The sequence below is a fragment of the Pleuronectes platessa genome, chromosome 20 (genome assembly GCF_947347685.1).
Source record: "Pleuronectes platessa chromosome 20, fPlePla1.1, whole genome shotgun sequence".
Lineage (NCBI taxonomy): Eukaryota > Metazoa > Chordata > Actinopteri > Pleuronectiformes > Pleuronectidae > Pleuronectes > Pleuronectes platessa.
Genome location: NC_070645.1, coordinates 7,230,292 through 7,242,894, shown reverse-complemented (window position 1 = coordinate 7,242,894; position 12,603 = coordinate 7,230,292). Strand labels below are relative to the sequence as shown.

Here is a 12,603-nt window from a genome sequence, read left to right as displayed (position 1 = left end):
GGCAATGCAGCAAACCTCGGGTGGAGACTGTGAACACAAACCACTGACAGGAATCAGGGGGTGGGTTCGTTTAGTGGGCGGGCTTTAGTGCTCAGACCGGGCGGGGATCGATCTGCTGCTCTTCATCCGCTTCGCCCCCCTTCACTGTTTCACTATCACCGCCCGACTCCGTGTTTTCAACCTGTTTCGAACCTCAAAACCCTGAAAGGTGAGTTTTAAAGTAAATTAGTTCGCATGACGTTATCGCAAGTTGGAAACTAGCTAGCTGTCAAACACTAGCTCTGTTTACATGCTAACGTTAGCACCAGCCTCAGTCGCCTGTGGTCCGCACCCACTGGGCTTCGTTACAGCTCATCGAGTCGTATTTTCCATGAGAGTCAGTCCCTGTTTCTCCAGCCTGGGTGTGGGTGAAGCTCTCTTTATATACAGTGTATGGTTATGCTCCGTTAAGCTAAAAGTAGGAGCTAACCGCTACATCAGCATCATTGTATGTTCGTAGCGTGAAGTTAGCTCCCTGTTGTAGTTGTGTTGTTATATTTATGTGTTTGTTTTTCACTGTTATTCTAAGAGGAAGGACGAGGTTGTGTAAATGTCAGTGAGCCTTTTCCTCTTCAGTGTTAAATGTTACTTTTATCACCATTTCCCTGCGCTGGCTTTCACACTACCATGCTAACTTCTGGTAACAAACCGTGTGGCTAACCATCTCCCCACGTCCTCAACTGAACTTTCCCCGTGTGTCCTCTCCAGCTCGTTCCCTGTGAGACATGGCCGCCCAGTGTGTCACTAAGGTGGAGCTGACCGTGTCCTGCGAGCATCTGCTGGACAAAGACATCGGCTCCAAGTCGGACCCCCTGTGTGTCCTGATGATGAGCAGCTCGGACTCCAAGTGGTATGAGGTCAGTGAGGGGACTGGTGGTCAGATTAGTGAACTGGTGTAAAGCTGCTTAGGTGGATCTGAACATGTGTGTGTGTGCGTGTGACAGACTGTAGCTGCTCAGGTCTGCTTGACATGTTTTTTCCGAGGCGTGTCAGTGTAAATAGTTAACCTCATGATGGGAAAGTCCTTATGTAAAGCAGCAGCAGTCACATCATGTCCTGTTTCATCAAAGAAATCTTGCTCCTCTGGCTTCCCTCACTAAGAAAATCCAATCTTTCCTCACAGCTGGGACGCACGGAGCAGGTCCAGAACTGCCTCAGCCCGAAGTTTGCCAAAAAGTTTGTCGTCGACTACTACTTTGAAATAGTGCAGAAGCTGAAGTTTGGTGTTTACGACATCGACAACAAGACCATTGACCTGAGTGATGATGACTTCCTGGGGGAGCTGGAGTGCACCTTGGGCCAGGTGAAGTGTCCCCCCCCCCCCCCCACCCACTCTGTTTGTGGAGGAAGATTACTCACAGTGTTCATGTTTCAGATTTCAGCTCCTTACTACCACATCAGCAGTGGAAGGAACCTTATTATGGTGTAATAAGATGCCACTGTTTCTCCATGACGGACATGGAGCATTAACGTCCCTGATAAACAGTTGCTGTGTTTCCTTTCTCAGTGTAATCTGACCTCAGATGTTCATTCTGCCGGATTTGTTTTTCACTTGGTGTGGAAGGCTGCACTCTTGAACTCATCTGCAGACTAAGCTTGTTTATTCTGCTGCTTCTTCATTATTAAATATAAAATAATGTTTTTGTTTTTTTATTGACCTGTTTCTAGGTTGTCTCCAGTAAAAAGCTGACCCGACCGCTCATCTTGAAGAACAAGTCTCCTGCAGGAAAAGGGACCATCACAGTGAGTGGCAGAGCGCTGGAGAGATGTTTTTTCTATGTTTGGCTGTAATTACTTTTGTTCTGTCATTATACATTTTTTAATTCTGCCATAGATAAATGCAGAAGAAATAAAGGACAGCAGGGTGGCGAATTTCGAGGTGCAAGCAAGGAAACTAGATAACAAGGTCCGGGTGATTCCTTTCAACTCTTACATACTCAGATACATTTTCTTTTTCCGACATTCAGGTTTATCTTAATTGTATGTTTCTTTCTTTTGTTAATATCCAGGATTTCTTTGGGAAGTCTGACCCGTACCTGGAGTTCTACAAGCAGACACCAACTGGATGGCAGCTGGCTCACAGGACGGAGGTAGATACACACTAGCACTGCATGATGGTGCTGCCTCTGGCTGTTTAACAGCTGTATAGGGAGAGCTACAATTCGTATTCAAATATTGATGTGATGGCTGTCGTGGTGATTAAAACTGAATCTATTGACTGAAATGCTTAGTGATTAATGTAAATAATCGCATAATTCAATGTTTGCTGTTAAAAGCAGGTTAAATAGTGGACCAAATAATACATTAACATATGTAGGCATAAGGTAAATGGCTATATATCTATCCCTGCATAGCTCATGCTTTGTGCTTTTGTTTCAACAAACTTAGTTTCTCCCCTGATGCAGAGTGGGGAAGTAAAGACTGCAGACAGATGGATGATGTCCAACACAGAATTATCCCTACTTGAGGGAGACAAAGGGCATCATAAAATATCATGTACTATCATTAATTTCCTCTTCCTTGAAGGGACTAATAAAACTGTTGGGATAGATACAGTGACTTTGTTCCAACACTGATGTCTGTTTGTGTGAAAAGAGGAAGCCCTGATAGCTTGAGCGTTATTATACCACAACCTGTGTGTAATATGTGTGTTGTACCAAACTCACTTTTTTCCAATTAGGAAAGTCCTAACGTTGACATTTTTTTCAAATTTTGTAGATATGTTTGCTGGGTGTCATAAAATGATATGAATGGTTATTGAATTATCCATATTTGAGAAAAGGATTTTGAGGTTGTTGTGGTAGGTGGTTATCAGATGAGGTGGACTTTTCTTGCATAGTTAATTGCATTATTGTAAATAATTAGATTTGATATTAGCAATTAATGTATTTTTCTGTCCTCTTGTTGTTCCACATGTTCTCTTTTAAATTCAAGGGTTCACTCTTAAAACAATAAAAGTATAACAACATGCCCTTTCAGTTCGATTTTGAGAATCTGCCTGTGTTCCATATTATTTAGTTCCTGATATGAAGTATTATGTGTTTGTATAATCTTCACATATTTTGTCCTCAGGTGGTGAATAACAACCTGAATCCTACATGGAAACCCTTTAGAATCCCCCTGCAGTCTCTCTGTGGAGGCGAAATGGACAAATCCATAAAAGTAAGTAACACTTCTTTAACATCAACTCCTCACACAGCTGGAACGCGCACCTTCAACTAGCTCTTTATATTTTATATACGCGTTTAACATGATAAAAAAATTTGCGCCTCTGTTAGGATGCAAACAGTTATTAGTTCTTGTTTTTCTCTGTTGGATCTCCCTCGTAGACTTGTGAAAACGTATATGAGCCCACAGTGTATTCAGTAATAGCTTGATCATATATATTCTTTTAACCTCTTAAGCAAACATGTCACGAAGGAAGGCGTTTCGAAGCGTACGAGACATGTGAGTTACCCAGAGCGTTACAGTGTTTGTCTTTTGTCATCTCGCCATCACTTTAACGGGTGAAGTTTGTGAATGAAGTAGATGGGGATTAATACAAGACACCACCTCATACATGGTGTCCGGCCTGCCGAGTTTCCTTCATCCAACTCGAACCTCTTGTAGAAAACATCTGTCTCAGTGCAACTCGTCTTGTTTACATCGTGTCACTGCCAGCAACTGTGTAGTGCAGCTGTTTCACAGAGAGTCATGTCCTGGATCTCACTTTTGCATGTTTTTTGTTTCCTTTGTTTTCTACCTCTGCTGTGTTTAGTAAACATAAAGGTTCAGTTCACTCAAATGACCAAACTTTCACCTCTTAGCTTTAGAAGTATTTGACTGTGCAGATATGTTGTTATCTGGGATCTTTATTAAGAGTGTGGTAGTTCAGTTTAAGAGGAGGACTTACTGCTTTCACTTTCAGATTTTGTAATGTTCTCGCACAAGACCCTGCAATTGATCTTAAGTAACCCCTGCTTGTGCAAACTGTGCACTGACACTCAGGAAATTCTGTGAGTTGGACAGATTTCCTGCACTGCATCTTCAGCTCTTCTCCTTAATCACAGGAAATCCGTCCAAGTGCACAGCTTGAGCACAAGCAGAGCAAATCTAAGCACAAGTGCACAAGGGTTTTGAGTGACCGCTTTACAAATCGATGCACAAATCTCTGTGTGAACTTTTTTCTCTCTGTCTTGCCAGGTCTGTCACCTTACCATGTATTGTTTTTAAACCTGTTTCCAGGTTGAGTGTTATGACTATGACAACGATGGTTCTCATGATCTCATTGGAGCCTTTGAGACCACGATGACACGCCTCCAAGAAGCAACACAGTCTTCTCCGGTATGAGTGTGTGTGTGTGTGGGGGATGTGTTACATTGTTTTAACGTAGCAACCAAACACAAACAAACAACTAAACCACAGTTCAAATCAGGTTATTATTGCTCATGTTACTTTAATTGTACGTTGTTTTGATAAATATTTTTTTCATTATTAATTAAATATGAGTGGGCTTTGGTGGGTGAAACTTTTTTTTTTTAACTACAATTGCAACCTAGGTGACTTGTGTACTTAAATCATCCAAAGTGTTCCCAACAATTTCAAACCTGGAGAAATCCCCAATTATATTTATGGTATCTGGTCGCCATTTAATTGTATCCACTCTACCAGTGGTTTGCATCTCTGCTATTACTCGTGGAGGAAATTATGTATGACCCAGGAACAACCCACTATTAGCCAGTTAGCCGGCAGTGTTTTCCTTCCACCCTTTGCACCGGATCCATTACTTTACCCATTACTTGTATATGGATCACGATCATTCATTGCCGTCTGCTGCATTACGTGATAAAACTTTAATACATTACCTCATTCGTGAACATGAGTCTTATCAGGTAGAACCGACAATAACAAACCTGCTTTTAAATATTTAAAAGAAAGATCAATAACTTGAGCTGTTCTGTTTCCTCAACAGGCAGAGTTTGATTGCATCAACAGTAAGAAGAAACAGAAGAAGAAAGGCTACAAGAACTCTGGGGTTGTGAGCGTGAAGGTTTGCAAGGTATAGTTCTATGTTTGTCTTGTTGTCCTGTGTGTTAAAGGTGTTATTAGTCGTTGCATGTAGCCTGTGAGACTCCTCGTTCTACAGCATTCCTCTATACAACACCTCTTATATCTTTGTAGGTGGTGAAGGAGTATACGTTCCTGGATTACATCATGGGAGGCTGTCAAATAAACTTCACTGTGAGTCATGGCTTCGCTTTTAATGTCAGCTTTTGTTCACCCATGGCTGATGTCGACTGACTAATGATTTGTGCATTTGTTGTTTCGTTGCATCCCTTGTGCCTCTGTCGTCAGGTGGCTATCGACTTCACTGGCTCCAACGGGGATCCCAGGTCTCCTGACTCTCTCCACTACATCAGTCCTCAGGGAGTGAACGAGTACCTCTCTGCTATCTGGTCCGTGGGCAACGTCATCCAGGACTATGACAGGTACACATGACACGTACAACACAGGTTACATCCATCCTGATACATTATTGTATTAAACCATTTTAGAACACAAGCGTTTAAGCTCAGTATCAGCAACAACCCCCATCCAAACTAACACACCTAAAAATGTTCATTTTGTGACCATTTATTTACATTGGGAATGTGCGTTTCAGTGTAACCAGGAAGCAGCGTGTCTATTCTGCAGCTGGTTGCATACTTAAAGCAAATACTACGAACGAGAAACAACAAACGTGAAATACGGAAACCCTAAACAGAAATGGAATCATACATCATATCTCTTCTGTTTGCCCGAGATAACGGGATAATTAAATTAAGATCACAATCTAATATTTTGTCAATCACTCATATACGGGTAAGCCTATTTCTCCATTTGTTTTGTGCTTTATAAATGATTTATCCTAAATTAGATTTTGAGTAAAAAACTAAATGAATGTAGCTGTTCGGGTAACTTGTTCCTGTGTCAGGCCTTGATTGAAGAAAACTAACCTCTTGCTCATTTGACATTGCTCCACTGAATGAAACACATCCTGTAATCATAGGCTTTAAATACTTATCTCTAAGAAGTCATGAGTTATTTATCCCGTTATCGCTGGAAAACAAAGTTCTTTGTTTCGCTATCACGAGATAAAAACTAAAATGAAGTTATTATCAGGGGAAAACAGAGGAAATAAAATATATGATGCCATGTCCGTTTATGGCTTCCGTAGTGAAAAGTAAGAGCAGGGATTTTGTTTCTTTGGAGGGACGATGAGGTGGAACTGTACGTTTTTACACCTCACCGCTGGTAGTCGAGTTGGTGACCGCGACATCAGTTCCACATGTATCAGTTTCTGTCTTTCTATAGTAAAATACAGCCTTGAAACTTCTCTGTTATAGGCGCTAGAAAAACTCCAGAGGGGGTTGGACAGCAGGCGTGTTTTCAAACTGAAGTGTAGTTGTGTGGATGTAGCCGCAGTCTAGTATGTTTTTAACTCCACATACAGAATTATTGTCTGTGCCAATGAAAGTGATAGTTTCAAAATGACTTCAAAGTATTTTCTGAGACGTCTATGATAAACTATAAAAAAAAGACATCGACATGTACTTATGTTTTTTAAAGCACCACTTTGTTTTCTTTTCTGTGTAGTGACAAGATGTTTCCTGCCTTTGGCTTTGGAGCCCAGGTTCCTCCCACATGGCAGGTAAAGCTTCAATAAAAGATTAGAACTGCATGCAAAGTAAAGCTGATGTTTAAATGCAGTTTGAACGCTGAATTTGTAAAAGTGTGCTTTTACAGAGGAAGTGACACCTGATGGTGTTTGTGTTACAGGTTTCGCACCAGTTTCCTCTCAATTTCAAACCAGAAAATCCATTTTGTGCAGGTGTGTTCACAAATCATTGTATTATATACGAGCAGTTTAATACACATGAGTACTTTATTACTTACAGGAGCATTGTAGCATATTAAAACAAGTCTGGACCCTGTGTATGTGTGTGTGTTCAGGTGTTGAGGGGGTGGTGGAGGCCTACAGGGTCTGTCTGCCCCAGGTCAAACTCTACGGCCCCACCAACTTCTCCCCTATCATCAACCATGTGGCGTGCTTCGCTTCACAAGCCCTCCAGCAGACCACTGCATCTGTGAGTGTTTGTCTTTAGTGCCATTTCCATAAATATAACTGTAAACCTGCGTAACCAGCCCGTGTGGACATATTGTCGCTGTATTTAACAGATCAAGTCGTCCTCCAGCCATCAGATAACTACCTAGGTCACCCTCCTTACACATCCGCAGTTAGTCTTCTGGCTGAAAGACACTTTACTGATCAAACTAGAACAAGATGCTTCTGTTCGCCACATTCTTCTAAACTGAACATGTTCCTCTGGTACCAGCTGATATATTGGGCAGGTTGGAAGGGGGAGCCAGTTAGTACTCATTTCCTAATTCAGTTTCATTCTGTATAATAGAATGTGATTATCACTGGGGTGCAGGGAAATTTGATTATAGCTTGATCCACATCATCAGCTCTACGCTAATAGCATAGTGATAACCTTTGTACGCAATTTTCAGATGCTAGGCTCATAGTTATGGGATTTGTCTGCTCTACTCTATACTCTCTACTCGCCTATTTCTCCCAACCTTCAATTATGGGAAAGTGTATGAGGTGTTGAAGAATTCAGACCTCTGAATTTTGAAACTGATGTAAAAATGGCTTTTGAACAACCAGTTTAAAATGTGCAGGAGGAGGAATGTGAATAAATATGTAGGGATTTTTTGGGGAATATTTTACAGTAGCCAGTATCAGTGATAAAAACCTACATGTGGTGTTGTAAACAGTTCATAGAGCAGTCTAACTATTCTTCTTCTGCCTGTGTTGTTTTCCTCCTGAAGCAATACTTTGTTTTGCTCATCATCACCGACGGAGTGATCACAGACATGGACGACACCCGCAACGCCATCGTCAACGCCTCTCGTCTGCCCATGTCAATCATCATTATCGGAGTAGGGGGGGCGGACTTCAGTGCCATGGAGTTCCTGGATGGAGACGATGGGCGCCTGCGTTCTCAGACTGGCGAGACGGCCATGAGAGACATTGTCCAGTTTGTGCCGTTCAGGCAGTTCCAAAATGTAGGTTACATTCCTTTTAATGAAACATGGAAATGGGAGTGGACTTTTTTTCTTCTTAATAAGCCAACTCATTGCTATAAAACCTGCATGCAAATTTTTTGCTGAGCTCCTTACTGCAACATATCCAGTTTGACTGATTTCAAACTCACAAAAATCAAACCTGGTAGGTCATTTTTTTATCTGATCACAGATAAAATTACTTAATTTAAAAATGTGCTACTTTGGCACTAATGCAGTTGCCTCTCTTAGTCTGTATTTACTATTCTGTGGTCTGGAGCCATGTTCCGTCAACAGCACTCTCTGATTGGTTACACAACAGGGGTAATGGCCTTTCAGCACAGAAAAACACATAGATACGTTGAAGGTTAGCCAGACGATACATTTTCTTATAATGCTGTAATAAACAACACAATTATGAGCAAGTTTATTTGTTGATCCAAGACACTGAGAAAGACAGAGAGGGAAAGAAACCATCACTAACTGCTAAGCTAAGGTAACCATCAAATCCCAATCGTGTGTAAACAACTAGGTTTGGCTGGAAGGTTCCCTGAAATAAGAAGAGAGTTTACGTTTATATGTACAACAGTTATTAATAAGCTGTAATAAGTAATGCTGACATTGTCAACATTAACTGGGATGGGATAAAGAAGCAAAACATGTTAACACACAGAGACACTGAAACACGTTCACGGTCACTCACTAGTGTTACTAGTGACATTTTACTCAAGTAGAAAAGGAAATTACAAAGCAAATAAATAAAATATATTGGGAGTTAATGCTACTGCAGTATACTTTTAAAAGCAGAAAGGAGAGGGGTAAAATGTTGATTTAAGTAATGTTGATTGGAAAAAAGTAATTAAAACAAAACCCGAGTCCATCAACTTTAAGTGGTATTTTTGTGTTGGATTAAATGGTATTCTAAATTTTGATTTATATCTTTTACTAAGACTGTACATTAGTTCCAATTTATAGTCCTTCTCGATTAATAATAACTAGTATCTGTATCCCCTGAAGTAACCATACAAACACTGGCCACCCCACTCATTCTTAGCCACTCAACTTTAGACCTCCTTTAGCTTATTTGTTTGCCTTGTGTATTTATGTCTTTGCAGGCACCCAGCCAGGCTCTTGCCCAAAGTGTATTGGCCGAGTTACCTCAACAAGTGGCCTCCTTCTTCAGTATATTCAAACTGAAGCCTCCCCACGATCCCAGTCCTTCATAGGGGTACCCTGAATATTCTAAGTCGTTAAAGCACACCACAGTCCTAGTCTGTACTTGGCCCATATGCACTTTATTGGCTCATTCACTCACTGCATGAATCACCCCGTCTAATCATTCAAATTTTTTCCCTTCCCGCTTCTCCAACCCTGCTTTGCGCAAGATTCATATTCGTATAAAAGGGAAAACTCCTCTCTCGATCACAAGAGATACAAGTTTCAGTTTGACTATATTTTTCTATTGGATATTTCACAAATGCAATACATTTGCAGCACAGATCAAATAACAGCTTCAAATATTTGCCGTCGATCTCTGGTTGCAGAGTGAGTCAATAGATTCAAGGCTGATACTCATCCCTCAACCACGGCTGGTTTGTAAATGAAATGAGAAGAGCAAGGCTGCCTGAAGTAAAGTGTGTTTTACTACACAGTAGAGAGCATAGCTATGCCTCCAACACGGCCCAACTGCTGGATCCAGATTTTTATTGGGACATTTCCCCTAAATAAAACAAATTCATCAAGACCCATTAATTATTCTGAGAAATAAGGGAAAATGTTGAAATCACAAAAAAATCACAAAAAAAAAAGAAGGAAATCACGGATCTACCCCAATAATTAATAAGACCTCTTTTGATTCATACTTCACCCTTCTACCAAGTTCTAAAAAAACTGGTTCAGTCATTTTTGCGTAATCATGCCAACAAACCGCAAAAATAATTATCTCCTTAAGGGAGGTAACAAACTAAATCCTTTTCTGTCCAGACAAGCTCTTTAGCTCTGTACCAGAAATGTTCTCTGTCAATACAAACACACCTGGAAATGAACATCATGTGATCTCTTCTCGCACACTGGTAAAAAAGGTGTTGCTGTAAAACAGGAAGCAGATTGTCTACTGTAGTTGGATTTCTCTCCTTTAACTGACCATGAGTTGGAACTAAAAGTGAGTCTTAGCATCATTTTTCATTCACTGCTGGTAGTCGAGACTGGTAAGACCCAATCAGGAAGTGGGAAGCTGATGTCTGAGGTCTACGTTTCTGTCCGTCCAGATTAAAACAGGCACAGAGATTACAAATTACAACAGAAGTGATGGGTCTTAAAACTAAGACATTAGTGTGGACAAAGCCAAAGTCACTTCTGAAGTTTATACAAAGAGGTAGAAGTTTTCCTTTCAACTATTCTCATCCGCATGACTTTCTACCTTAACCATGCTCCCTTCATCTAATTAAATCTGTGCTGATAATGATGATAATGAATGCTTTATACCTTTTTAAAATCTCCCTTTTTGCAATACAGGGTCCGAAAGAGGCGCTAGCTAAGAGTGTGTTGGCAGAAGTTCCAGGTCAGCTGGTGGAGTTTTTCAAAGTCATGAAGCTGAGTCCACCCGTCTCCAAACCTGCACAAAACCCTGCACCGAATCCTGCACCAACCCCTGCAGGGACCATCTGACAGTACGAGGAGGAAACCAGAGACGGAGCAGTCCCCTCTCCAACAGATGAAAATCACATCATCAGCTTCATCTCATCAGGCAATTAGGAAAAAACAGCCACTCCTTAAATGACACACACACAAACACACACACACACACACATGCTTCGTGAACACTCCAATCTCCTGACCAGTCTCTCTTCTTAAAGGGTCACAATACATGTAGCTGTTATTAGACATTAACATCCATGTATGTTCATTTTTTAGCATTTATTTTCTCTTAAAAAATTTAAAATCATTAAATCATTCCACCAATTTCGAGGCAATAAGCAGCGAATTGCACATTTGAAGAACTATTTCTTGAAAAAAAAAAGTATGGAATTAGTGAAACCATCAAAGTTTCTATCGTATTTACTAAAACCAGACTCTTTGCAGTCACGTGCTCATTGGAAGGTCTTATTTCCTGATTTCTGTGTTCATGCTTAGAAGGCAGAATGTGAAAAAAATGCTTTAGAGCCTTTAAACATCCCTCTATTTCCAATATCTACATGCCGAAAATAAAAAGGATCAGGTGTGAGAGACGCATAAAAAGAAAACTATTTTCATTAGTTTATAGGTGATGACGTCAGCATATTGTGTAAAAAAAAATTGCCAACTTTCCAAGTTGTTGTCCCGATTTGAGATGACGTTTACAGGAATTGTCCTAGTCGGTAACTGACTGTTCCGGCATCGCATGAACGCAAAAGCACATTTTGTAAAAAGATATTGCATAAACTCCACCCTGGGTTATAAAATACCCTGCTGCTGGTTTTTAATGCTTTATAGGACTGTGCCATTTATATTTTATTTTTATATATTATGCCTATTGGGCTGCAGCATCCAGTTACAAAAGTTCAGTTAAAGAGTCAGTAAGCATAGATAGGTCGCAGTTGTAGATGCACATTTTTTACATACATACTATATGTAGCTTTGTAGTATCTGCTGTATTTGGCACATGGAATATGTATTTGCATACATGCCTCTTGCTGAATATGCTTGCCTATGCACTTACCCATAATAACATGATATTCTACAAAGGTCTAGTACTTTACTCAGTGAAGAGTGTGTGAGTTGTAAATCTCAAGGTGTTAAACCTTTAAGTATGAATCTGAAACATTTTGAGGACTGGGGAAAAAAGATCTCACGGACTGGTACGACCGTTTAACGATTTGATTTAGTTCAGGTTTAGTGTCTTTTCAGGAATCTGTCAGTTTACTAGAAACACCGTGTTAAAGATGTGTGTGATGTTTTTGGAGGCCTCTGTGCTGGTGAACACAAACTGAACATCCGAACCTTAAAAGAGGAGTTTTTATTACAGGACCGTTGGATTGGTTTTAGTAGGGCGTTCCTAATAAACTGACATCTGAGTGTATCAGTATTATGCAAGCTCACTGTAGAAAGGAGATACAGTACAGTTTTATATCCTTTCAATGTCATGTCCATTGTGATGTGAATTATTTTTGTCATGATGTATACCAAGAACTCTATAAAAAACATATGTGATGTTTTGTGCTGAACAGAAATGGATCATGTGCATAAGTGTCAACATCCAAAAAGTGCATCGAGCTTCAAATAAAGATATTCTTCTTCACTTCTAACTGAACTGTGTACTTATTTAACAGTTTTCCAAATCATTACTGAATAAGGTGATATAATTGTGTTGCAACCGAACTACCTGAAAATCTATTCACAGTATTCATTGCTAAAGCTTTATGTTAGCTGATGTGTCACCCAAAACCATTTAATCCTGCAATTGTCTTGTATTTTCCAAAATGTTGTTACCGTCTTTAT

At 40.3% G+C, this 12,603-nt stretch overlaps 1 protein-coding gene across 2 annotated transcripts; it reads left to right on the top strand.

Moving 5' to 3' along the window:
- Positions 1-78: 78 nt before the first annotated feature.
- On the top strand, positions 79-12,410 carry LOC128426021 (copine-3). Of its 2 annotated transcripts, XM_053412873.1 has the most exons (17): positions 79-208; positions 748-896; positions 1,163-1,342; positions 1,708-1,782; positions 1,874-1,945; positions 2,049-2,129; positions 3,112-3,201; positions 4,264-4,362; positions 4,991-5,077; positions 5,200-5,259; positions 5,374-5,507; positions 6,655-6,709; positions 6,838-6,889; positions 7,012-7,145; positions 7,894-8,130; positions 9,243-9,355; positions 10,642-10,782. In XM_053412873.1, the coding sequence occupies exons 2-16, from the start codon at positions 765-767 to the stop codon at positions 9,351-9,353; spliced, it is 1,599 nt and encodes a 532-aa protein (XP_053268848.1). In that variant the 5' UTR covers positions 79-208; positions 748-764; the 3' UTR covers positions 9,354-9,355; positions 10,642-10,782. The 2 variants fall into 2 exon arrangements, with proteins under 2 accessions (XP_053268848.1, XP_053268847.1); XM_053412872.1 differs by lacking the exon at positions 9,243-9,355 and having other exon boundaries at positions 10,642-12,410.
- The last annotated feature ends 193 nt before the right edge of the window (positions 12,411-12,603 follow it).

Excerpts from the sequence above, each read along its gene's own strand:
- LOC128426021 (XM_053412872.1), top strand. The coding sequence starts at position 765 with ATGGCCGCCCAGTGTGTCACTAAGGTGGAGCTGACCGTGTCCTGCGAG. Across the intron at positions 897-1,162 it reads CGGACTCCAAGTGGTATGAG|CTGGGACGCACGGAGCAGGT; the intron begins GTCAGTGAGGGG and ends CTTTCCTCACAG. Across the intron at positions 5,260-5,373 it reads GCTGTCAAATAAACTTCACT|GTGGCTATCGACTTCACTGG; the intron begins GTGAGTCATGGC and ends CTCTGTCGTCAG.